This window comes from Symphalangus syndactylus, chromosome 22 (assembly GCF_028878055.3).
Source record: "Symphalangus syndactylus isolate Jambi chromosome 22, NHGRI_mSymSyn1-v2.1_pri, whole genome shotgun sequence".
In the NCBI taxonomy this organism is placed as follows: Eukaryota; Metazoa; Chordata; class Mammalia; order Primates; family Hylobatidae; genus Symphalangus; species Symphalangus syndactylus.
The window spans coordinates 51,460,644-51,488,406 of record NC_072444.2 but is presented as its reverse complement, the minus strand read 5'-3'; the positions used below and the strand labels follow the sequence as shown (position 1 = coordinate 51,488,406).

General features: G+C 41.8%; 1 protein-coding gene across 5 annotated transcripts in view; it reads left to right on the top strand.

Moving 5' to 3' along the window:
• The first annotated feature begins 1,438 nt into the window (after positions 1-1,438).
• Positions 1,439-27,763, top strand: part of CFAP221 (cilia and flagella associated protein 221) — a 127,945-nt gene continuing 101,620 nt past the window's right edge. The window contains exons 1-7 of one of the 5 annotated variants that reach the window (XM_055261538.2): positions 1,439-1,516; positions 3,119-3,304; positions 6,115-6,215; positions 7,314-7,433; positions 16,219-16,305; positions 16,455-16,553; positions 18,536-18,636. In XM_055261538.2, the coding sequence (XP_055117513.1) occupies positions 3,166-3,304; positions 6,115-6,215; positions 7,314-7,433; positions 16,219-16,305; positions 16,455-16,553; positions 18,536-18,636 (647 nt within the window). In that variant the 5' untranslated portion in view covers positions 1,439-1,516; positions 3,119-3,165. Of the gene's footprint in view, positions 1,649-1,676; positions 1,768-3,118; positions 3,305-6,114; positions 6,216-7,313; positions 7,434-16,218; positions 16,306-16,454; positions 16,554-18,535; positions 18,637-27,763 lie in introns of those variants that run through there. The other 4 variants (XM_055261537.2, XM_055261536.2, XM_055261540.2 and 1 more) reach the window with 4 other exon arrangements.

Here is a 27,763-nt window from a genome sequence, read left to right as displayed (position 1 = left end):
GGAGGCAGAGGTTGCAGTGAGCCGAGATTGGGCCATTGCATTCCAGCCTGGGCAACAAAAGCAAAACTCTGTCTCGAGGAAAAAAAAAAAACCTGTGCCGTCAAGGGCTCTGGGAGATCCTAAGACAAGGTACATTTCCCTCCCCTAAGAATTCTGCAGTTTAAGTTACAGACATGAATCATGTTGGGTGCAATATAAAGATGGCGGAACAAAGGGTTATGGAAGCCCAGAGGAGGGAAAGAGTCCTTCCGGACTGGTGGGTTAGGAGGAGGGTGGGGAGGAGAGGAGACCTTATCTAGAGCTAGCCTTGAAAGATGGGGAGATTTTTAGTAAGTAATAATGGTAGGGGACAGAGAGGAATTAGAGAATGGGAAGATGGAAAAAATGAACATTTCCCATTGGGAAAGAGCAGGGAGGGAATATACGCATCCAGTACAAGTGGCAACGTAGGCAAGACAGGTTACCCTCACTGGACTCTTACTATAGCCTCTCGTCAACGTGAAGCCATAAATAACATCAAGCAAGCATCAAAGCCATACAAGGAGGGAGTGAGACAAGGACAGTTCCTGGGAAAAGAGAAGTTTGAGCTGCCTTCGAAAAAAATGATATTCATGGATGAGCAGGGTGGAATGAACAGGGCAGGAAGTCAGAGGAGCGGGCGCGGTTTCATGTTTACAACTGCTAAATATCAGTATCAAGGACAGAAACAGTATCTTCAATGAATAAATTGCAACAACTAAAAAAGAGGTGAAAAAGGAATCTGTTGATGAAAAGAGACCTAAAAGACAATCAATCTATTCCAATTTGCAAATTGTATTTGAATTCTGATTCAAACTCTAAAAATAAATATGACATGAGATAATTTGAAGATGTTAATAAATTATAATTTTTAAGGTATTGTGGGTTTTTTTAAGAATCCTTATCTTTTGGAGGTATATTTTGAAATATTTATGGATGAAATATCTGGGATTTTCTTCAAAATAATACAAGGAGTCAGGGAAAGATACGGATGAAACAGGATTGGCTAGGATTTGATCATCGTTGCAGCTGGGTGTTGAAGATCTATTTTACCATTCGGTCTGCCTTTGTGTATGTTTGAAATTTACCGTAACAGAAAATGTAAAACAAACTACAAGAAAGTGGGCATCATGAGTGATGCCTGTCAGGTGAAGCCCCGCCCACTGGCTCGGGCGGCTCCGCCCCGTCCATCTTCTCTCCCGCGCTCCACTCTTGAAGGGTTCCAGTGTGTGGTGTTTCCAACTTTCTCATGTCCCCTCGGGAATCCATTCGTATCCCATGCGATAAGTCGCGCTGTCTATTCTTGACCAGGCCCAGCAAACTGCTCCGAGCTCCCAGGAGTCACCCGTCGCCTCCGGTCCTGGTCCGCAGCAGCCCGGCTCCCCCGCCCTGGGGCGTTTGGTCGCGCCCGGCCGCCTGCCCTGGGAGCACGTCCGCGTCGTCATGGCGACGCTCCAAGCGGGCGCCGGCCGAATCCGGCCTGGGAACTACCTCCAGGGTGAGCGGCCAGGGACCTGGGGCCCGGGTGGCCCACGGTCGGCCGCTGGGGCGCCGCAGCCTAGCTGCTGAGGCTACCGAGCCCCGGGTGGTATCCAGCCGCAAGTCGGCCGCGGCTTGGGTCCGAGAAGAGGTCGGGTCCAGAGGGTGACATGAGGATGGTGGGGGGAGCGGTGCGCGGGCCTGGGGCGACCCTGACCCTTAGCAGGAGTGGAATGAAAGGTCGCGGAGGGGAGGAGGCGCTTGGCCGGGGTGAGAGGGCCTGCCCGGTAGAGGATGGGGCGAGGGAACGAGGGTGCGGCGGTTGAGACTCGGAGCCAGCCCTACCGGGGCTGTGGGCGAGCCGGCGTGTGGACGGCGTGGAGACCGCCTGGCACCTGGGCCTGCCTGAAGCACAGGGGATGTGAGGCTCCGGGAGGAGACGGGCTGCAGGGTGATCCTATGGCTGGCGTTGAAGGGCTGGAGGGAAGGGAAGCGGGTGAGGAGGGGGCCATGCAGCCTTCAGCGATGCTATGAGAGGTGGTGCGAGGGGAGGGGAAAAGAGGGGAGGGGAAGGGAGAACTTTCTGAAAGTGATTGTTAAGCGCCTCCCTCCATAGATTCACTGCGTGTCGCTTGATGCTGTCCGTCTCGGGAGTCTGAAGCTATGGTTCTTCTCCAGAAAAAACAAAACCGAAAAAACACATAAAGATCCACACTAATTAACATTCCATTTCAGAGGCTTCACCGACCAGCCCCATGGCCTGCACAAGGGCCCCAAGTTAAGAGATTTAGTTGTGCAATATATAAGGGAATGTGAGATTTGTAAAATGTTGTTACAGGGCTATAAATTGTTAACACCAAATGAGTAATAGAAGCAGTGATTGCTAAAGAATGTTAAAGTGTGTTGGGATCACTGTGAACTTCATGAAGAAAGTGGAACTTAAAATGAGTGTGTTAAGGGAAGGCAAGTCGGACACAGGGTTCGACATGAACCGAGATCCACAGAGCTGGAATGCCCCCATGTCTGGCACCTGGCTGGCCGTAGGTTTCACCACCTCCTCATCACCCCCTGCTCATCACTCCCTCCTCATCACCCCGTCCTCATCACCCTGTTAGCAGAGGGATGGATGAGGGTGACTCTGAAATGCCAGTGTCCTGTAAACAGTGCCTCCAAGTGTTAAAGGCTTCCATAGTCACATACTCTTAAGAAACTCATTTAGAGAAATCTCTGAAAGAAGAGTCTTATTTGAAAGAGTCTTACTTAACTGTTTACATCAATACTTTCCAAACTTGTTTCATTGAGAGCCTTTATTTTTCCCTTCTCGGGCCCCTGCAATGAGCTCAAGAAGCATCTCAGAAGTACATTTCAGGAAAAGCTCCTGGGGAGAATCAAGGACCACAGAAGGGTTTGGAGCAATGGCATGACATTGGGTTGCGATGGGTTATGTAAGAAGATTAATGGGACAGTCATGTGTGGGAATGGAGTGGCCCGCAGAGAGGAGAGCCAGGGAGGGCATGAACCACAGTAAACCACACAGAGACGAGGTACATTTATCAAAGAAAGAGAAAAAAATGTGCATGGTTTCTCATGGATGATTATACTGCTGCTCTTTCCTCCCCAGGACACGACCTTTGGCTCTAAAAAGAAGACTTCATTTTTCATGATAAAATGGCAGTGGTGAAAATCCCCAGCAGAGGACTAAAGAATGCTAAAGAACCCTTTAATAATGCATCACCCCACCTCTTGAAGAACCTAGTGGAGGAGCCAAAGAAAAGAAAAGAAGTACCTAATCACCTCCTAGAATCAAGTAAGTGGCTAGAAGACAGATTTGCTTTACAGCTCACATCTTCCCAGGCGAGCCAAAGTCCAGAAAGCATAATGGGACTTTTAGTGCTGATTTATCTATATCATTTTATAGGCTTATACTAATTTTTATTACTAAGAACAGTAGTTCTATTTAGATCCATCTGCTTAACTGATAGATTTTTGTGGGGTATGTAAATTAATCAAGTTCTGTTGCTTCCATTTCTTCTAATGTCTTTCCTATCTGCTCCCCTATCTTGTTTCTCATGTTCAGCGGGCCACTGGGACTCCTCCCCCACCACATTCTCCTCCTGTCAGTTTGCTTTCTAAAATCCTGGCTGGCTTTTATCCCTAATCTTCTCAAACTCCCAACAGTCCCCCTTGCATACAGAATGAAGTCACAATTCCTTTACTTGGCCCCCTTCACTGTCTGATCTGAACCTGTCCATCCAGCACCATCCCCATCGCCATGCCCCACTCATTTCTAGTTCTGGCTACATGAGGTTCCTTCCTGTCCTTCACACCACACGCATTTTAGACCTTTTTGCCTTTTCACGTACATATCCTGTAGCCTGGAAAGCCTGGGAAATCCTATAGCTATTATGGAAAAGGATAATCATTTTGCCTACATTTTTCCCATTCAATCCACATACCAATACATCATGAGGTAGGATCTATTTATATTTTACTCTTGGAGAAGGTGAAACTCAAAGAGGCCACATTATTTCCCCAACATGGCATACCTGGTAAGTGGAGAGCTGGTGTTGAGCCACCAGAGCCATGGGTCTAGCTCTTAACATGCTTGGTTACCCTTCACTCATCTTTCAAAGCCCATCTCAAATGTGAGGACATAATACTGTATTTGGATATGGTTCTTTTGTCACTGTAGAACTTGTCAAGTGAAAATTGACCATTTCTGGGCATTAGAAGAAAAATCCCAGTTTTATATCTACTTTGTGGATCTAAAATAAAATCTTTCAACATTAAAAAAATCATAGAATAGGCCAGGTGCGGTGGCTCACTCCTATAATCCCAGCACTTTGGGAGGCCAAGGCGGTCGGATCATTTGAGGTCAGGAGTTTGAGACCAGCCTGAACAACATGGTGAAACCCCAACTCTACTAAAATACAAAAATTAGCTGGGTGTGGTGGCAGACGCCTGTAATCTCAGCTACTTGGGAGGCTAAGGCAGGAGAATCACTTGAACCCAGGAGGCAGAGGTTGCAGTGAGCCAAGATGGCGCCACTGCACTCCAGTCTGGGCAACAGAGCGAGACTCCCTCCCTCTCAAAAAAAGATAATCAATCAATAAAAATAAAAATAAATAAATTTAAAAATCACAGAATATGGTCATTTCAGTGCTTAAAAATTACAAATAATAACCTACAGAGATTATCAGTTCCCCTAACACACCAGCCTTAACCCATTGTACCTGTTCAGTTTGGCCCAAGTGGATGACAGTGACAGCTCACCTGATGAGAAGAAAAAAACACCAAATGTTTCACACCCACTTCAGATGTATCCTAGAATTATGATGATCAAAGAAAGGGATGGGGTGAGGGTGTCTGTGCCTCATAAGATTTGGATGCAGTCAAAGTCAAATGTTATCATTTATAAGAAGGTGGACAGTACATTCATGAGGAAGGCAGATTAATGGTTGGAATCAGACAGACCTAGGGTTGATTTTTTTGTTTGTTTGTTTTTCATTTTTTGAGACGGTGTTGTTCTGTTGTCCAGGCTGGAGAGCAGTGGTACAATCACAGCTCACTGCAGCCTCGATCTTCTGGGCTCAAGTGTTCCTTACACCTCAACCTCCTATGTAGCTGGGATCACGAGCACACACCACCACACCCAGCTAATTTTAAAATTTCCTGTAGAGACATGGTCTCACTGTGTTGCCCAGGCTGGTCTCTAACTCCTGGGCTCAAGCAATCCTCTTGTCTCAGCCTGCCAAAATGCTGGGATTACAGGTGTGAGCCACCATGCCTAGCTTTTATTTTTGATTACCAGCTGTGGGCAAGTTTCTTAACCTTGTTAAGTCTTACCTCCTTCATCTGTAAAGTAGAAATAATACCTACCTCAAAAGGCTGGATGATAAACAGTGAGGATTATAAACAAATGTATGCATAGCACTGCCTGGCACAAAGCACTTACATAGAGTGGGTTCTCAGTACCTTCTCCACACATCTGCTCCTGCCTAAATAAAGAGCTGTGAAAATTTTCGTAGACCTGGACACTTTTGTGAGCTCAGCCGTTTAAAAGGGACATTCACATGACACCAAAAGCAGTTTGAGACTTACAGTTCCGAGTGATAACTTTTCAGAGCTTTAAGTTTTAATATTACTCTACATCACATTGTAATTCTAATCAGAGGAAATCAAATAATAAAAGTTAAATACATAGTAATAAAATTAAGTGTGGTGTTTGGATACCTTGAGCTGGGTATTATGTAATAAGTAATCTCAGTGCTGGGCAGAGCAAAGACAGGCCATGTGCTCTTTATGAGCTGGTGATTTATGACAAAGATGTGTACAAAATGTGTGAAGAGCAAATTCTTTTACTAGGTGACAGACAATCTACCTGACTTTGTATTGTAATGACAGTATCTCCCAAGTGATGTTTAAAAATAGAGAGGGAGAAGGAGTTCAGTTTATTTAGAACAGATAATTAATCTTGTTGACAGCTGGATCCAATGTCTGCAACTTTCATGTGCTTAAAATGCCCTAAATTAAAGAAAGCTATGTTAATAAGGATCAACTTTAATTTAATATTTTCTTTGATGTCTCATGATGTGCTTATCTACATTGTTTTTATAGAGGTTTATGCAAAACTTGTGAATAATAAGGTCATACAGGCAAGACCTGGCATAATACATTTTGGAGGCTATCAAGTAGAAAAACAACACCAACAGATTCTGGTAGGTACTCTTTAAATGGGATAATTAATCATCATAATGAAGTGACAAAAATGTTCTGAATTTATATTATTCACTTATCTAAAGCACAGCATAATCAGCCATAGTGCAAGAGTAAATTGGGCCAGAAAGGTAGTTCTATGATGAGAAACTTTAAGGTTGCATCAATGTCTTGCACAAGTTACTTTCCTCCTGCCAAAGGCACCCCTTGCAGTCTTTCCAGATAGGTGTCATTGCTGAGTGACTCATAGGGGCCAGGTGCTGTGCTTCATGATTTACATTATTTAATTTAATCCTTATGCTAGTTCTAGGGAGGCTGCATTATTCCTTTCATTATATATTTAGATGAGGAAACAGAGATCTCAAAAGGTTAAATAATTTATTCAAGGACACAGAGCTGCTAAGTGTCAGAGGCAGAATTTGGCTCCTGGGCTGCCTTTCTCCAGATCACTCTTGCTCCAGGCCTATAGCACCAGGAAGAGGGGTGTCCCTTTCCTACGAAGCTCCAGCCAGGGCTTCCTTTTACCTGCTTGGGTCAGATGTCCATGCCTAATCAGTCACTCTGGCCAGACAGAATCTGTCTAGGTCCAGGGAGGCAGGGGTCAGCCCCACTGAACAGGCTCCTGAAGAGACAGCTGAAGGGCTGGACTGCAAAGTAGCCAAAGCCTATAGCAACTGCTGTTTAGCACAGAGCCACACTGAGGCCCAGCCCTTCCTGGGTCCCCTTCATTGACCTGGATGTTGACTAGGGTGGGCTCTGCCTTACTTCAGGATCCCACCTAAGCATCCTGTGCATAAACGGACCTGAACAACCTAGTGACTTCACCATGATCCCCTAGTCATGCCTGGCAGTACTTCTCAGAACTACCCCAGTTCTGCCCTAGATCCAGGCCAAACTGGCCCCATATGTTGTTGGGGAGGGGTGGAGGTGGGCTCTTTTCACATGCGCCCTCTGAGACGCTGCCTTTGTGTGTGATGTCCCTCCTCTGGCCCTGTCTCCAGCCACCACAAGACTACGTTTAGATGTACAGCATTCTTAGAAGCTGTATCTTAAGGTAGATCATTTTAAGAAAGTTCTAATTATCACGTTCCATTGTTTAGAGTGAGGCAAAACACTGGAGGAAACTGACAAATAGTAAAACTATTGGGAAGGAAATTTCTGTCAGGAAGACCCCAAAGAACAGAGGAGAACACGGTTTCCATGAATCCTTATACAATGAAGTGAGTAGCGAGAATAGATGAGGAGGGGAACCTGTTAGGTGCCAAGTATTTCCTCTTAGGAAAAGGGTTAGGATTTGAAACTGTTATTAGGAACTTCACCCATCAACCTCCAAGGTCACATTTCTTACAACACAGCATCAAAGAACAAAGTTAATGATTCATTTTGAAGCCTACTGTTCGTGGTTATAAGGTTTGCTGTCTATTCTGTGGTAGGATAGATCTAAAATAATTATGATTCATAATTCCTAATTGTTTATAAATGAAATATATGCCAAAGGCTAAGATAAAATTTTATTACTTGCTCCTTATGCTTTCATTCTTTTCTTACTGCTTTATTGAGCGATCATTTATTACCATAAATTTACCCATTTACAGTATGTATACAATTCAATAATTTTTAGTATGTTCTCAGAGTTGTGCAACCATTGCCACAATCTAAGTTGAGAACATTTTTATCACTTGAAGAAGAAACCCCACACCCACTTTCAGTCACTCCTCATCCCCTATTCCCATCCCACTCCCACCCTAGGCAATCACTCATCCAGTTTCTGTCTATGGATTTGCCTCTTCCTGGACATTTCATATGAACGCAATCATACAATACCTGGTCTCTTGTGACTGACTTCTTTCACTTAGCATAATGTTTTCCAGCCTTATCCAAGTCATAGCATGTAGCAGTACTTTATCCCCTTTTATGGCTGAACAGCATTCCATTGTGTGGATAGATCACATTCGGTTTATCCACTTATCAGCTGATGGATGTTGGGTTGTTTCCACATTCGGGCTGTCATGAATGATGCTGCTATGAACATTCATGGGCTTGCTTTTGTGGACATATTTACCATTCTCTTGGAGATATACATAGGAGGAGCATTATTGGGTTATATGGTTTGTTAGATTCCTGTGGCTGCCATACTACAAATTTAGGGTATTAAAGAAACAACTAACAAAGTCATAAAGACTTACTCCTGTGTTTTCTTCTAAGAGTTTTATAGTTTTAGCTTTCATATTTAGACCTATAGTTTATTTTGAGTTAATTTTTATGTATTGTGTGAGGTAGGGGTTCAACTTCAATCTTTTGCATGTTCTACCATTATTTGTTGAAAGGACTGTTCTTTCCCCCATTGAATGGTCTTGGCCCTCTTGCTGAAAATCAATTTACTGTAAATGTAAGAGTTTATTTCTGAACCCCCGTTTCCACTCCATTGATCTGTATGCCTACACTTATGGAAGTACCACCCTTAATTACTGTAGCTTGTGGTAAATTTTGAAATCAGGAAGTGCGAGTCCTCCAGTTTTGTTCTTTTTCAAGACCATGTTGGCTATTCTGGGTTCCTTGCAATTCCAAATGAATTTTAGGATCAGCTTTTCAATTTCTGCAAGAATACTTTTGGGATTTTGATGGGAATTGCATTGAATCTGTAGATCAATTTGGGGAATATTGCAACCTTAAGAATATTAAGTCACAATTCTTTTTTATAATAAATGTTTTATAACTTTTGTCACTAGCCCTAGGATATTTTCCACCTGTGTGGGTTCGGAAGAGGAGGGCTCACCTTCCTTAAAATAGACTTTCCTCAGAATTACATAGTCATAACTAGCTTGCTAAGAGTCCTGTAGTTTCAAGAAATATTGACATTTTTTAAATGATGGCAACTATTAGAGTTAATAATGAACTGGTAAGTTAAAAAGTTGCTATACCAAAAAAATTAACAACATAACACTTTTGGGTCACAACATAGCTTCTTAAAACTGGCCTTTTTTTTTTTTTTTTTTTTTTTTGCTTAGTATAATATTAGTGATTCCAGTAATGTTACTAAACTTAAAAATATTTTAGCCTCCTCATAATTTTAATCATATTATTGTACACTTTACTATTTATTTCTTTAATAAGAAATAAATAGAAATATTTATTTCTTTAATAAGAAATAAATAAATAAGAAATTGCATATTATTTTGTTATCTCTAACGAAGGTGTACTGTCTGGTTGATGTTACCTTGTTTCTAATAGAGTTAAGGATTTTCTTCTGTTTAATTTCACACATAGTTGGTGAGAGTCCCCATTACATGCCAAACAAATTGTTGAAGCATTATGGGAAATGCTAAGATAAGTAAAATCAAGGAGTTTTCCAAGTAGCAGAAAGTGTTTCAAAACCACCAAATAACTCAAACATGAGACCAGGCAAGCAAGGTGGCATGAGAAAGTCCGAAGAAAATGTTCTGTGGAGAAAAGGCACCGTTTCACCTCTGTAGGAGGGTGTTAGAGGCGTGTGGAGGAGAGGCCATTGGGGATAGCCCAAAAGCCAAGTAGGAAGTGGGGAGAAGGCATTCGGGGCCTAGAGAAAGACATGCAGGGACTTGAGTTGAGCCAACAAACGGCGTATTTGGAGGCTGGTTTGCCTGGATGGTAGGGCTTTGGAGCGGGTGATGGAGAAGGTGGGACATGTGAGTTGGGACAAGAATATCAACATAAGAAGTGTGCATGTGATTCAGAAAGCAGCAGGAAGTTAAGGAAGTATTTTTGAGCAGGATTATGATGCATTTGAGGAAGATCAACTTAGTGGAATTTTAGAGGATAATGTGGTTCTCAACCTTTTCTTTCATTAGCATCCCCTAGGGAGACATGAATGAGAGAAACTAAATACTAAGGAATAAGATTTTGTCAGGTAGGATTGAGCTTTGGAAGGTTGTAGACATCGCAATGTCTAAGATTCCTTTGTCCTCCCAAGAATCAATTTTCACTTCCTTCCCTTGTGGGTGATTTCACCCCCACTGAGAATTTATGGGGAGCAAGGGAGTATGGTTTAGTTATTGAAAAAGATATGAAGCCTCAGCTCGGTGTCATTCTGCTGCAGAACGGAGACCATGTCTGTCTTTCATATTGCTGATTCCCCGGAACCTCGTGCAGTGCCTGACATACAGAAGGCACCCAACAAGCACTTGTGAGTGAAGGATGTGGAACTCACTTTATTATAAGAGTTGTGAGGTTATTAGGAGAGTGGTAGAGGCTCATTAATTCCAAGTAAATACAATGTAAAGTGTAGGTGGTCATATTGCTTCGATCAGACATTAAATCAAACAGAAATAGATAAAGGTAAAGTGATTTCATCTTAATAACATTCTCGGAAATCTTGGGAGAGCCAGCCCCCAGTTTCCACGGCAAAGTGAAGCGGAAGCTTAAGGCAATTACCTTGAAATTCTTGCCAAACAAGGTGGAAAATCCAACAACTGCTTTTATCTTGGTTTTGCTACAGCAAGCTATGCAAATTGCCCAAGAATGGAATGACTGAATGTGTATTTAAAACCACAAATAAATTGTTCATTAACATTTCAGATCAATCCAGATCTGGCTAAAGGATCTGAAACATTTTGCTTGCATTCATATTGAAATCAGTGTTTCAGTTTACTTTAAAATTTGAAATAATGGTCCCTGGTTTTCTCAAAACCAAGACCCCTTAAATTTGTTTTTACCTTTGTGGAGTGATTTGGTCCTGGAAATTATTAAGTAAATAATCCATCAATTTTCCTTCAAGACAACCAGTGTTGCTGTTGCCAGCCCAAAACAAAATTGTTAGCTTAAAAAGTCTTATCTTAAATAAATGAACAGTTTCTTCTGGCTTTGTCAAATAATATTTGTTTTTACATCAGTTTACATTAGAGACCTATTCTATTACAGCCTTAGAGACCCTGAAGATCTGGCATCTCAAAATCAGGGCCATGAATCCCATTGGCTTCTCAGTGTGTGGGGATGGGAGAATTGAAGCCACAGTATAAACATAGTACATCTTTCTAGAGCATCGATTTTACTCTTACATTTTGGAGAAATGCAATATAGAGCAAAATTTTAGAGCAAATGCATGAGCAAGATGCATTTTAAAATAAAACGCTTTAAAGAACTTATAAGGCTGCCTGAATTTGTCCCCGGATCCCTCGTGTTAAGTATGAACCTTCTTTGAGAAGCTGTGCCACTGAACTTGCAGGCCAAAGTGTTGTGTTTGAAGGGTCGGGACCCACTCCAAGCCAAGACTTCACTGGAGGGCAGGTTCTGCCGTTCCCTCTAGAAGGAGGAGAACAGACTGTCCTGAGGAGACACAGAAGGGAGCCTGAAGCAGCATGGGATTGGGAGTGAAGAGAGCTGTGAGCTCTCTTGGGGAAATTCCTATAAACCCTGAGTAATGGCTGTTAAACTTATGACTATTTGAAATGTGGTTGATGGTTTTTGTGGGGTTTTTGTGGAGTGGGAAGCAGTTCTGAAAAACTCTAGAAGGGGCTGAATTTCACTTTGGAGTAAATATGGTGCCCTGTGGAGACAGCACCAAGGAAACAGGGACCCCCGGGCCAGCAGAGGGTCAGCTCCCAGGGGAACAGAGATCCTGGAGGGACTAGGAGGTCTACTGACCAAAAATTGAAACACAGGGTAGGATTTTAGGCAATTTTATCTTGCCTAAGGGTAACGCTGGATTACTTGTGTTTTGTTATGTTTTCAAATAAACTCTTCATATTAATTTAACATACACTTTCTAAGCACTTTATTCATTTTCCCAAGGTTTGTTTTTCCTTTGAATGATTATTATTTTCCCCAGTTTTAGTTATAAATGGAAAGGCAGGACTGCCATTTTATCCCTGAAGGGATATTATTTATAACGATCTAAAAATAAAGCTGATCTGCTGATAAAGTATAAAAAGAAAGATAGGAAATGCAGGCTGAGCACTGAGATGCACTGAGCCATGAGACGGTAGGATGTAGTGGAAAGAGCCCTAGCCCAGCGCTGCAGACCAGGTTCTAGGCCCAGGTCTTGCACTCACCCTGTGGCATGGACAGTACCAGGTCACTGTGTCTTCATGAAATAAGGACATTGCACAAAATGGCCTCTGCAGTCTTCCTGGGCTCAGACAAATCTTTGATAGCACAAAGAACATGGATGATTATGGGAAGTAATGAGTATTTGCAACCAAAAATTGAGAACTGCAAAATTAATAAAATCTTCCTATTTTAGAAGTCAGTCTTTTGGATGTTGACTTTGTTTTCTAAAGTGTAGAAAATAAGCTGTTCATTTTTTGCTATAATGTGTCATGTTTTGTTGTTGTTTTAAGTTCATTGAAAAAGCTCATTGGCACGATGTCCCCTGGAATTGTCTTAGGCATTATTTGGTTGAAATATCCCTGCCCGCACCATCACTATGTCTGGTGACTGCCTTCTCTGCCATCCGCCATGTGGATCACAGCTCACTGCTGCCTCAAACTCCTGGGCTCAAGTGATCCTCCCCCACCTTTGCCTCCCAAGTAGCTGGGATTACAGTCGTGAGCCACTGCACCCAGCTATCCAGGCCTTCTGTCTCCACTAGTCTCCATTTCACTTCAGATCTTAAGCAGAAGCTGAACATTTTCTTCCTATTTCTGAGCTCCTATTAACTAAATATCTACACTTTTGTTTGAGTTTGTTGTTTCTTATTTCTCTGTTGATCCAAATGAACAATTCCAGTTCAAGAATCTTTTAAAGGTGGACATGGGAAACTATAGTCAAATAATGTATGTTATTTTCACAAATTGGATCTATGTTGTTTTATTCTTTAAGAAAATCATCTAGTATTTTCTTATTGCTACATTTTTTTTTCTTTTTTTTTTTGAGACAGAGTTTCGCTCTTGTCACCCAGGCTGGAGTGCAATGGCGCGATCTCAGCTCACTGCAACCTCCACCTCCCGGTTCAAGCAATTCTCCTGCCTCAGCCTCCCGAGTAGCTGGGATTACAGGCTCCCACCACCATGCCCAGCTATTTTTGTATTATTAGTAGAGATGGGGTTTCACCATGTTGGCCAGACTGGTCTCAAACTCCTTACCTCAGGTGATCCACCTGCCTCGACCTCCAAAAGTGCTGGGATTACAGGTGTGACCCTCCTATTGCAAATTTTTTACTCACTTGGCAATATAGATACTATGTCATGAATTCTAGCATGCCCCCTTCATGTTCAAATGGGTAGTGGGTAGATTTGGATTTGCTCTGACACACTCAGGTTGGAGGAAAGGTCAGGTCTCTTTATTTGTCCATAGATGCTGGCTGGATCTCCAGTTTTGGGAGTTTAGGTTCCTGTCTTCCATGGGACCATACAGGAATACTGGAAAAATGGAGCCAACCCAGCACCTTTGAGGACAGATCTCTGTTCTGGTCTTCTGCCCATAATGTCGCTTGCTGGAAACTGATCTAAGCCAGTGAGCTTATTTCTAATTGTCAGGCAGATATTGAGAGTCTGACCCTGACAGCATGTGAGAGTCATAGGTCCACTCCTCAGCAACCTTGCTACAGGTGGTCTGCTGCAGCAAACAGGTCTGAGAAGACACTCTGCAACACATATGAACACTTACTAGCAAGCAGGCAAAAAGATCATTGTGTTTGTAATCTCACAAAGTCCCAGCTGTAGTTCCTAGCGGGGAGGCTTTGATGGCGGCAGATATGACAACTGACTGGCCGAATACTTTAGTAAAGTGCAGAGCATGGGGGACTAAGGGAGTCTGGGGCCCTTAAATGTCATTCTAAAGGATATTGGTCTTTTGTGCTCACCAGATTCTCATACCCCTTTTGTTTGAGAGTGGAAATGCCTGGAATATTTCTAGTTAATCCATAGATTCTGAGTATCCTTTCTGCTGCTATAGAAGACTCTCCAGAATGGACTTAGGTGGCATAATTGAAACACTCTGGTGGCTGCCTCTGGACTGTAGATGCTGGGTTAGGATCCTTCAGTGCTCACAAAGCACTCCTAGAAGCCAGGCATGGTGGCTCACAACTGTAATCCCAGCACTTTGGGAGTCCGAGGTGGATGGATCATGAGGTCAGGAGTTCAAGACCAGCCTGACCAACATGGTAAAACCCCGTCTGTCTCTACTAAAAATACAAAAATTAGCCGGTCCTGGTGGCATGCACTTGTAATCCCAGCTACTCAGGAGGCTGAGGCAGGAGAATCACTTGAACCCGGGAGGCAGAGGCTGCAGTGAGCCAAGATTGCACCACTACACTCCAGCCTGGGCAACAGAGCAAGACTCTGTCTCAAAAAAAAAAAAAAAAAAAAAAGCACTCCTAGAGTGCAGATTGCTGATTTCCTCTAAGCTTAACCACTCCCAGGGTACATATTAAAACCAGCTTATACACCCTTGTTTGTTGCAGTGTTCTTACTGAACTATTTTTAAGTAATAACAGATGATAGAACCACTTCTGCTTCCAGTTCTTCCTGGAACTGGAACTTCCAGCTTGAGGACTTGACAGCCCTCCCCCAGTGAGAAGCATGGGGACAGAGCTCTTTGTTAAGGCTTCCAGGCCTGGGACTGAGTGGCCCCTCTCCATCCTCAGGTGGGTCCTGTCACCCCAGGGCTCTGAGTATGATGAACTCAGCACACCTCTCCTCCAAGTCTCTCTCACTAGGGCTGCTCTCATGGGTCTGGCCCCTGGGAACTCATCCCTTCACCAAGACTGTCCATGTGCAGGGCCCCTTGGAGGCCAAGAGAGGCCTGGGAAACTTTTTGTTTGGGCTTTTAACAAGTTTTGTAAGAAAGGGAAGATACACCAAAACAGGATCACAAAAATTGTAATGCTTTAAGAATGTTCACATGTAACAAATAAGAACTTTTTAAACACATGCATGACCAGACACAGTGGCTTACACCTGTAATCCCAACACTTTCCAACCTGAGAAGATCTCTTGAGCCCAGGAGTTTGAGACCAGCCTGGACAACATAGTGACACCCCATCGCTACAAGAAATTTTAAAAAAAATTACCTGGGCATGGTGGTGCATGCCTATAATACCAGTCACTCAGGAGCAAAGGCAGGAGGTTTGCTTGAACCCAGAAGTTCGAGGCTTCAGAGAGCTATGATTGTGCCACTGCACTGCAGCCCGAGCAACACAGAAAGACCCTATCTCAAAAATAAAATATAAAAAACCAACAACAACAACAAAAAAAACACAGGCAAACACAGTGTACCCTCATCAGGAGAGAATGTTTAAGTCTAATTTAGTGCATTGAAGCATGTCAGGCCTCAAGCAATGGGCCTTCTAAGCCCCTGGGACAGGCCCAGCCTCTGGCCTAGACTTCAGAAACCAAAGGTCTCTTAACCTTCGCCTGACCCAGGCAAAGCCCAGATCCCCAGAAATCGAAGTTCTTGTGTCCCTTTCAAACAAAGGAAGGAAAAACACCTCTTTCCTCAGAGACCTAGCTGACGTATCCACCAGATGATCCTGCCTCACAGGGATGGCCTTCTGTCACTGTCAGAGAATTCCCACCCTTGACTTCCTTTTCAGCTGCTCAGGCATGGATTGGAGGCTGTCTTAGCCACATTCTTTTTCCTGACTTTCTGAGAGTTTCAGTGTCCTCTGGTCCCTAAACCAGTGGCATGTAATTAGAGAACCTGTAGGAGTTGGTGCCTGACTTCTTAGCTCGATTGAATCACAGGACTAAATTCTATTAAACAAAAAGCACTTGCAGTAACATTCAGGACTATGGGGAGGGGGCTCTAAAGTATGCTAAGTCTCGGGCTGGGGTGGGAGGGTACTGCAGGTACTGTTCCTAAGGGGGAAAGTGGGGACATGGGGCACGTTTTATAATTCTTGAAATGGTGTGTGTTATGTTTATTATTCTTTAAATGGTGTATAATGTATTTCAAATATTTTGAAAAGTTGAAAAATACAGGATATCTCCTCAAATTCTTTTAGGAACTGATGAAGTCTACATAAATGAGATGAATATGCAAATAAACAAAGCCGTGTATTTCCTCTAAATACTTCTTTTTCTCTCCCAGCATCTGGTCAATGTTTCCAATGAAGACACAAGTGTTCATATTTTACCCCCGCAAACCAAATACTTTGAGATCAATTATGTAAGAAAGGTAAGTGTCATTGGTTTACCTGTTCTCCCATGGTGCGGTTGTCTGCATTTCAGGCCTGTGTGGGGTGGGTGTGTGGTGTGTTGTCACCCCTGGTGCTGCTCTCTGTGCAGTCCGGGGCTTGTCCCAACAAGATCCCACCTGTCTTCCAGGAACACCACCTGGTCCCTGGCTTGTCCCTCACAGTCACCGTTACATTTTCTCCAGATGAGTGGCGATACTATTATGACTGCATCCGTATTCACTGTAAGGTGGGTCTCTTAAAATTGCTTTTTTTTTTTTTTTTTTGATGGTGGGTTAAAAATTACATTCTTAAGGGTGGCAGAAAGAGAGGTGGAATGACCACTGAGAGCTTTCTTGGCCCAGTACTGGGTGTTCCCCAGGTCACCAGTGTGACTGGCGTGCAAAGCTTGTTGCCCAGTGACATGGCCCAAGATGGGAAAGTGTTAGGCTGCAGAGGACCTGGACAGAGTCAGGAGACGCGGTTTGCTGCAGGCTTCCCACTGCCCTGTGCCTAAAGCTTCATCTATCATGTGGTGCTGGCAGTTGCCAAAGCCTTTTCAAATAACTTCAACATACTCCCTTAAATGCTAGGTTGAAAAATTAACAACCATCCAAGTTATGATTATAAACGCGAGCCACTGGCCTATGCCTGGGAATGTCTGCAGAGGCAGCCCTGGTGCAGGGGATAGGGGTGGTTCCGGGAGGTGGGAACTGTTTGAGTTCTTCTGAGCCTTTCCTAGGTCACCTAATTCATCCTTTGGCCTCCAGCCAGAGCTGCTGTCATTCCTTCTCTTAAAACTGTCCCCTCTGCCCCTCCCTTTGCTCTATAGTCCAGACTCAGTCTTCAGCTTGAGAAGCCCTTAGGTTAGCTAAATTATTGATGTTTCAAAACCAAAACAGAAGAGTATACATTAGTAACAAATGAGTTTCTACTTTTTTTCTTTTCAAGCAAATTTCCTACAATCTGTACAATAAGGTGACTTGCCTTGAAAGCATTTCACTTTTTCTTTCCAAAAAAGTTATAAAAATTTGCAAAGTTAACTTTTATAAATTGATAGTGTTGTCTCTGACTCACATTGTCATATTAGAGATGCATTTCCATAGGGGGAGGGAAAGAACCTTAGACCCAACATACCCACAATAGTATTTTAGATCAAGAAGCACATTTCCTTAAGAATGTGGTAGACCATTATTTTTTTTTTGGAGTTTCAATTAAAAAAAAAATAAAAATGGCCAGGCGTGGTGGCTCATGTGTGTAATCCCTGCACTTTGGGAGGCGGAGGTGGGTGGATCACCTGAGGTCAGGAGTTCGAGACCAGCCTGGCCAACATGGTAAAACCCCATCTCTACTAAAAATACAAAAAATTAGCCAGACCTAGTGGCATGCACCTGTAGTCCCAGCTACTCGGGAGGCTGAGGCAGGAGAATCACTTGAACCCAGGAGGTGGAGGTTGCGGTGAGCCAAGGTTGCTCCACTCCACTCCAGCCTGGGCAACGAAGTGAGACTCCATCTAAAAAATAAAATAAAATAAAAAAACCAGAATATTGCTTTCAGATGGAATATTCTGTGCTGAACAGAAGAAGAATCCCTAGAACAGGCATTGTATAAAATGCCAGGACACATTTCCTGTTACTACCAAATAATGCTAATAATAATACCTCACTTTTATGCAGTACTTTTGACATTTTAATGCCATCATCTGCTTTAATTCTTAAAAATGCCTTTAAGAAAAGATGTGATTGTCTCCATTTTGCAAAGAAAGAAACTATGCCTGGAGGGGTTAAAAGTCCTTCTGAAGGTTAACGTCATATGAGACAAGAAGCAGGTTTCTGTGCCCTCTTGCCAATACGTTGTTTTCTATTCTGTGCTGTCTGGAGCAGATGATTCTGTGCTGGTTTCTTTTCTTCTTGGGCCACTAAAGATTGTGTTTCTTTATAATTTTCTGAAATGGAAGCAGATAGATTACTGTCTTCATATCTCTATGAGGCGTCATTATCTTTAGCTTCCTTGGATAATAGTGAACATCATTTCGATAAAGAGTACTTAAAATTTTCTATGCTTTGTTTATGGCTAAGAAAACTCAGTATGTCTAACGTAGTTAAGCGCCAAAGTTTCTTAAGGAAATATTTTTTAATGATGAAAACAAGATAAGAAATAAAGCATCTACAAGTTTGTCTAAAAGTTGTAGTCTTCAGAATGTTAAACTTGACTTTTTCTGGTTAATTTTAGGGAGATGACACTTTGCTTGTTCCTATTCATGCCTATCCAGTCATGAACTCACTAGACTTTCCTTCATTTATAAATCTGTCAAATGTTCTACTTGGTGAAAGGTGAGTTACCAAAATGTCAACAAAATGTATAGGATGTGAAAAACTAAGAGATACTCATACAAAACCTTCGACTTTTGTTTTTCCTAATGGAAGTTCATCCTTCCACCTGAAATAGACTGGACTTGTGACTGTAAAAGGCAAAAAAAAAAAAAGCAAAAACAAAAACCAAACACGCGTCAAAAGATCATAAGCAAGAAAGGGAATTTATTGGGTCAATTAACTGAAAGCTGCAGGCCGGGTGGATCTTCAGGTGCCTCTGGGTCTAGGGATTTAAATCCGGTTGCAGGAGCCTGACTCTCCCCATATCTTAGTTCCACCATCTTGAGCTTCATTCTCAACAGGTCCCCTTCATGGGGGCAAGACAGCCTCCAGTAGCTCCAGACATTAGCCTGGGGACGAGGTGATTGGAGAGGGTGGAGGGGTTGGGGGCATTCAAGCAAAACCCCAGGACTGAGGCTTATCAGACCAACTTGGATCATATACCCATCCATTAACCAATCTGTTTTTGAGATGAAGGCAAAGACAACAGAATTTCACTATAGGAGCCAGTGCTCAGATTCTCTCCTTTTTTTGGGGGAAAATGGTGAATGATTCCAATGTAATTTAAGGAATATCTTGTTCTTTCAGTAAATACTCAGTGTCTACTACCAGGCATAGTGCTGTCTGTCCCCAGATGGATATTGAGCTATTAGATATTGATATATAGTTGCCCTTCAATATCCATAAAGGATTGATTTGTTCCAGGACCCCTTACAGGGTCCATGGATGCTCTAGTCCCTTATGTCAAATGGCATAGACTGGGCTTGGTGGCTCACGCCTGTAATCTCAACACTTTAGGAGGCTGAGGCAGAGGATTGCTTGAGCCCAGGACTTTGAGACCAGCCTGAACAACAAAAAAGACCCCATCTCTAAAAAATAAAAATTTAAAAGTTAGCCAGGTATGGTGGTGTGTGCCTGTAGTCCCAGCTACTTGGGAGGCTGAGGCAGGAGGATTGTGAGAGTCCAGGAGTTTGAGGCTGCAATGGGCTGTGATCACACCACTACACTCCAGCCTGGGTGACAGAGCAAGATCCTGTCTCTAAAAAATAAAAAATAAAATGGCATAGTATTTATATATAACCTATGCACATTCTCCCATATACTTCAAATCATCTCTAGATTACTTATAATGCTAATACAATGTAAACACTATGTAAATAGTTGTCATACTGTATAGTTTAGGGAATAATGACAAGGAAAAAAGTCTATACATGTTTAGTACAGAGATGGCCATCCATTGCTTTTTCATATATTTTTGATCTGTGGTTGGTTAAATCCATGGATATGGAACCTCAAATGCAGAGGGCCGAGCGTATAATGGCCATGCCAGTTGTTAAAATATTTAAATACTAATGTACCGGTTGGAAAATATATACTGTCCTGAGTCCCCTATCCCTCCACTCCACCTACCTGGACCCTCCCCTGCCCCCACCTGCCTCCTCCCCATTGATTCAGCAACTAAGGAGTTAATACCTAGCAGTTTAGGAATGGAGGAGGACATCTGCAGGACCTGGCTCCAGCTTTATACAGTATTCACTCTGATTGATTGCTGTCTATGAAGTGCTGATGGGTTGATATTTTGAATATCACTCATGGTGAAAAGAAGACTAAATAAAGGCTCCAGTTCTGGAGGCCTCAGAGTCTAATGGGGATAGGACCATGTCATCAATTAATCACTCCAGTTGCTAAGTACAGCTCATACAGGAGGTGACAGCTGGGTTATCCTCCAAGGTTGCCATGGGCTGGGGACAAGAGGATGGCACCACAGGCAGAGAAAGAACCTCTGCAAAGGCATGATGGCAGCAGAAAGTTTGGACTCCATCTTGCAGGTGATGAACGGCCACTGGAGGATTTTAATCCACTCAGTAGCTGGCAAATGCTAGATCCCTCTAGATATAGGGCCAGCAGGTGGATAAAGACTGTGGGCTTCAGCAGGCTTATGGAGGGGAAAGCAAGGCCTAAAGAGCCTGCAGGCAGCACTGAGCAGGGGACTGTAAGCTGCTGATGACCGGGTGGATCAAGTTAGAAAGAGCAGCCACAGAACTCTTTTAGTGGTGGTGGAGGCTTGTGGACCGTGTATATGAGCTTTGAGGCCCTTCTTTTTCAGTACAACCTGCTGTCCCTGAGTGGAACTCCAAAGTTTAGATCTGGAACAATTTCCTTGGTTCAGCTGATGTATAGCCCTCTTCTCTGCCCCTCCAGAGTGAGACAGTAAGCTTCTCACTCACTCTCTCAGCTTACTTTTGTTTTTAAAAAGCTCTTTAAAAATTGTAAAATAAATAATACATATAAAAGAATATATAATAATTTGCACAGTTTAAATAATAATAATAACAATGAATACTGGTTTTAAGGCATGAAATATGACCATTACCTTTGCAATCCCTCTTCTGAATCTTGTAATAACCATTCCCTGGGTTTACTTTAGTAGTTTTGATGCATGCACATGCACCCCTAAATCATACATTGTTTAGCTTTGCCAGTTTTTGATCTTTACATAAATGGAATCCTACTGTGTAAGTTCTTTTGTAACCTGCGTTTTTCATTCAACATTATGTTTTTGTGGTTCAGCCACATTATTATACACAGTTGTAGCTCACTGCTATATACTGTCCACTGTATGAATTCACCACAGTTTTTTATCCACTCTACTGCTGATGGACCGATGGGTAGTTTCCACTATTTTGTTTTGTTTTGTTTTTGCTATGCTGAACATTGCTGGTATATGTCCTTGTAAAGTACATGGCTCCTGGACATGTTCTAGAGCTTCTCCAGAGTATATACCTAAATGGGGAATTGCAGGTCCCAGCACAGGCTGGGTTACTATGTAATGACTGTCTGTTTTCTAAAATGGTTGTAGGCCTTTACACACCCACCTGCAGTGTGTGAGGATTTCTGTTTCTCCTACATTGTTGCTAACAATGGGAATTATCAGACTTCTGCATTTTTGGTGACTTTTACATTCTTAGCCCCATGCTCTTCCATTCTCTATTTGTTTTCCCCAAAATATTCTGCAAGAACTCCACCACAGTACTTCCTCCTTCCCGCTCACCAACCCTTCCTGTGTTCCCTCACTCCTCCTCAGTATTAAATGGTCTGTACAGGGACCCCAAGAGTTTAAAAAGGTGAATCCTTCCTTCCAGGGCCCACTCACTCTCTGAATTTTGAGAACAGATATTTCCTTTGAGTGGACAAATATAGCAATTTTTATCAAAGTTGAAGTGGCAGAAAACAACTAACTCCCTAGTTCATTAATTCTTTTTTATTTTCTTATTTTTCCCCTCCATAAATTACTTTTTGTTTGTATCATAAGCCAGGCTTATGAGTTGAGAACAATGATTTATAAAACTGGTGAAAATAATATGCCTAATAATGCAGACATCATCCTTGGGCTCTTAAAACAAAAATCTACCAACCTCCCTAGAGGCTGTTCCCAAGCTACTTTGTATATAACACCCTTCATTTGTAACCAGAATGAAAATTTCAGCTAAACAGTTTATTTAACTGTGCTATTGTATATAATGATGTGATTTTTTAAAAAAGTCTTTCAAAAGATAAGCATGCCACTGTTTTCCTCCAGACATTCTGGCAGCAGGCATAGCCTTCCAAGACTTCATGCCCTTAACGTAATGGCTTATAATCAACTTTTAACTACTCGAACTGTCCTATGCTACATTCAATCCAAAATGTGTGGTAATAGGACAGAGGGTGATTACTGGAAAATGTTTTCAGCTGAAGTGTTTTCTATTAATCCTGGGCTACCCTGGGGTTGAAGGTATCATTTGGGTGGGCTCTTTATTCAGTATTCATTCACTCAGTCAGTTAACAAACCTTTATTGAATACCTGCCATGTGCCAGGCACAGTGTTGGGTTCTGAGGATGCAGAGATGATCAAGACCTGGTACCATGATTAAATAGACAGTTTTCATTCCTAATTCAGTGTATGCTGAGAAAGGATGACCCGGCTTGGTTGAGATGAGTTGGGGGTAGGTAGGGTGAGGAGCTCAGGCAACACTTCCAGGAGGAGAACATGCCTGAGCTGAGTTTGGAAATTTGACTAGAAATGAGTCAGCAAAAGGAGGGTGTGGAGTAGAAAAGAAGAGGGGGTGTTCCAGGAATCATCATCTGTAGAAAATGTTAAAGCAATAAACTCTACTAAAAGTGAGTCGGCTTTTGCAGGTTACCATGCACTAACAATTCTGAATATTGCCAATGATAAAATACTCCTCCTGCAAGGGTGGACTTGCTCCCAGCCACCGCCTCTGATGCATGAGAAGCTATCACCTTAAATGCCAATCTCACCTTTGGTCTCCAAGCTTGCCACTCTCATTTTTGTTCGTGTCACAGCACTTTGTTTCCTGTGAGACCCATCGAGCCATCCTACTCTGTGCTGACTGCGGTCCAGCCTTGCTCCTTCTCTGCCTTAGCATGAGCACCCCCAAGCCCCTGCAGACATGAGCACCCTCAACGTGGCTCCGTTCCTTTCTGCAGGGGCAGCTTGTCATCGGATTATGGGCCTAGAAATGTGCACCTCTGAGTGCTGCCTCTTGGCACATGTCCCAGCTACCTGGTGGCTTCTGAGCCCTACCTCACTGGTCTTTCCAATCCGCACACCCCACTCAAAGGCAACTCCTGGGTCAGTGCCTCTTTTGGTTTAACCATCTACTTGTCATGGTGTCTTTCAGAGATGGGACCTCTGACTGTGCTTGCAGGGTTGTTGTTTTTTTTCCTTCTAAGTTTTAGATTTTATTTTTATTGTATTGTATCAAAATATATGTAGCATAAAATTTACCATCTTAACCATTTTTATGACTATTTATCTTACCATAATAGGGCCTGGAGATTTTTGAAGACTTTATATTCTTATAGCAGTTTTTAATCCATAGTAAAATTGAAAGGAATGTGCAGAGATTTCCCATATCTCCCTGCCCCATGCATGCAGAGCTTCTCCTTATCAACAACCCCCACCCAAGTGCCATATTTGTTACAATCAATGAACCTACACCGACACATCATTATCACCCAAAGTCCATAGTTTAGGGTTCACTCTTGGTGCTGTATAGCCTATGGGTCTGGAAAAATGTGTGGCAGGTGTCCACCATTGTAGTATCATACAGAGTATTTTCACTGCTCTAAAAATCCCATGCTTCTCCTATTCATTCCTCCCCCAACCCCCACAACCCCTGGCAACCAGTTTTGTTTTTTTTTTTTTTTTTACTGTCACCATAGTTTTTCAGAATGTCATATAGTTGGAATCATATAGTATTTTGTCTTTTTCTGATTGGTGCTTTCACTTAAAATATGCATTTAAGCTTCCTCCATATCTTTTCAGGGCTTGGTAGCTGATTTATTTTCAGTGCTGTGTAATATTCCATAGTCTAGATGTACTACAGTTTATTTATTCATCCACCTACTGAATGGCATCTTGGCAGCTTCTAAGATTTGGTAATTATGAATAAAACTGCATTAAACATCCATGTGAAGGTTTTTGTGTGGATGTACGTTTTCAGTTCCTTTGGGTAGATACCAAAGAACAGGATTATTGGATTGTATGGTAAGAGTATGTTTAGTTTTAAAAGAAACTACCAAACTATCTTCCAAAGTGTCTACAGTGATCTACTCTGATGATTTCTTTTAATTGGCGCAGTTAGACTACTGATGTTCACAGTGATTATTGATATGGTTCTATTAATATCTACCATATTTGTTAGTTTTGTATTTGTTGGCCTTGTACTTTTGTTCTCTTTTTATCTTCCACTATTTATCTTCCTGTGGTTTTAACCATCTATTTTATGTGATTCCATTTTCTCTCTTTTCTTTTAGCGTATCAGTTATATTTCTTTGTTTCCTTTTTTTAGTGGTTGCCCTAGAGTTTGCAAAATGTATTTACAACTAATCCAAGCCACTTTCAAATAACACTGTACTGCTTCACAGATAGTTTGAGTACCTTAAGATAGCAAAATAATCCTAATTTCTCCCTCTCCTTTCATGTATAATTGCTGTCACTCATTTCACTTATATATAAGTATACATAAGCATTATGTATACACGTATCTGTGACTATTTGAACATATAAGATATATACATAAGAACACATAATTGAAGTCATTGTTGCTATTATCCTGAACAAACTGTTAACTGTTAGATCAATTAAAAATAAAAAATAAAAGTTTTAATTTCACCTTCATTTTTTCCTTCTTCAATGTTCTTCCTTTATTTTTATTTTTATTTTTATTTTAAGTTCTGGGATACATGTGCAGGATGTGCTGGTTTATTACATAGGTAAATGTGTGCCATGGTGGTTTGCTGTACCTGTCAACCCATCACCTAGGTATTAAGCCCAGCATGCATTAGCTATTTTTCCTAATGCTGTCCCTCCCCATGCCCCCCACCTCCTGACAGGCCCCAGTGTGTGTTGTTCCCCTCCCTGTGTCCGTGTGTTTTCATTGTTCAGTTCCCATTTATATGTGAGAACATGCGGTGTTTGATTTTCTGTTCCTGTGTTAGTGTGCTGAGGATAATGGCTTCCAGATCCATCCATGTTCCTGCAAAGGACATTATTTCATTCCTTTTTATGGCTGGATAGTATTCCATGGTATATGTACCACATTGTCTTTATCCAGCCTATCACTGATGGGCATTTGGGTTGATTCCATGTCTTTGTTGTTGTGAATCGTGCTGCAACGATTGTTCCTTCTTTCTTTATGTAAGTTCAAGTTTTGACCCATATTATATTAATTTTCTCTAAAGAACTTCTTTTAACATTTCTCACAAGGCAGGTCCACTGGCAACAAATTCCCTTGGTCATTTTTGTCTGAGAAAGTTTTTATTTCCCCTTCACTTTTGAAGGATAATTTCACAGGGCACAGAATTCTGAGTCGGTGGTTTTTTTTCTCTCAACACTTTATTTCACTCCACTCTCTTCTTGCTTCCATGGTTTCTGAGGATAAGTCTGATGTAGTTCTTATCTTTGTTTCTCTATAGGGAAAGTTTTTTTTTCCCTCTGACTTCTTTCCATTTATTTATTTATTTATTTATTTATTTATTTATTTATTTATTTTTGAGATGGAGTCTCGCTCAGTTGCCCAGGCTGGAGTGCAGTGGCACAATCTCGGCTCATTGCAACCTCTGCCTCCTGGGTTCACACCATTCTCCTGCCTCAGGGACTATAGGCACCCACCACCACACCCAGCTAATTTTTTGTATTTTTAGTAGAGACGGGGTTTCACCATGTTAGCCAGGATGGCCTTGATCTCCTGACCTGGTGATCTGCCCACCTTGGCCTCCCAAAGTGCTGGGATTATAGGTGTGAGCCACTGCACCTGGCTTTCTTTCAATATTTTTTTCTCTCTCTGGTTCTCTGTAGTTTGAAGACAGGATGCCTAAGTGTAGGGTTTTTTGCCTTTTTTTCTTTTCTTTTGCATTTATCCTCTGTGGTTTGATGTCTGACATTCATTTATGGAAATTATTAGTCATTATTTTAAATATTTCTTCTATTTTTTTTCTTTCTTCTCCATCTGGCATTCCCATTACATGTATATTATACCTTTTGTAGTTGTCCCACAGTTTTTGGATATTCTGTTTTTGTTTTTGTTTTTCAGTCTTTTTTCGTCTTTATTTTTCTGTTTTAGAAGTTTCTATTGATATATCCTCAAACTCAGAGATTCTTTCGTTAGTTGTGTCCAAACTACTAATAAGCCTATCAAAGGCATTCTTCACTTCTGTTATTATGTTTTTGATCACTAGAATTTCTTTTTGATTCTGCTTACACTTCCCATTTGTTCTTGCATGCTGTCTACTTATCCATAGAGCTCTTAGCATATTAATTATAGTTGTTTTAAATTCCCTGTCTGATAATTTTAGCATTTCTGCCATTTCTGGTTCTGATGCTTCCTTTGTCTCTTCAAACTGTTTTTTGCCTTTTAGTATGTCTTGTAATTTTTCCTTGATAGCCAGACATCATGTACTGGGTAAAAGGAACTGCTGTAAGCAGACTTTTTTAATGTGTTGGTAAAGTCACAGCAGGAGGGTATTCTACAATCCTATGATTAAGTCTTGGTCTTTTAGTGAGCCTGTGCCTCTGGACTATGAACTTCACAAGTACTTCTTAGTTGTCCCCCACCTGCTTAGGTGAGACAGAATGGCTAGTGGGCTGGAATTAAGTCTTTTCATTCTCCCATGTGAAGACTAGAGCTAGCTAGAACTGGGTATTTCTCTTTCTGATTTCACAGCATGAACAAAGACACACTTACACTTTCCAAAAAAGTCTTATTCAGGTATAATTCACATATTATAAAATTTGCTAATTTAAAATGTACGATTCACTCTTTTTTAGTATATGCAACTATCACCACATGCAAGTTTAGAACATTTTTATAAACCCCCCAAAAAAACCCATACCAACTACCCATATCCCACTCAAACTTTCCAGCCTCAGCCAAACCCGATTTTACTTTCCATCTCTATAAATTTGCCTGTTCTGGACATTTTACATAAATGGAACCATACAACATGAGGTCTAGTGTGACTGATTTCTTTCACTTTGCAATCATGTTTTCAAAGGCCATCAACTTGTAGTTTATCCAACTCATATCACTACTTCATTCTTTTTCATTGCTGAGTAACATTTCATTTAATGGATGTAACACATTTTATTTATCCATTCATCAGTTGATAAACATATGGGTTGTTTCTACTTTGGGGCAATTATAAATAATGGTGCTATGAACATTTGTGTGTATGTTTTTATGAGGATACATATTTTCATTTCTCTTGGTAAATACCTAGAAGTGGAATTGTTAGGTCATATGGTAAATCTATGTTTAATATTTTAAGAACTGCCAGACTGTTTCGCAAAGTGGCTGTACCATTTACATTCCCACCAGCAATGTATGAAGTTTCAGTAGCACTTACACTGTTAAATTAGTATAACAACCACCTTTTTTTTTTTTTTTTGAGCTGGAGTTTCACTCTTGTCACCCAGGCTAGAGTGCAGTGGTGCAATCTCGGCTCACTCAACGTCCGCCTCCTGGGTTCAAGTAATTGTCTTGCCTCAGTCTCCCAAGTAGCTGGGACTACAGGTGCGCGA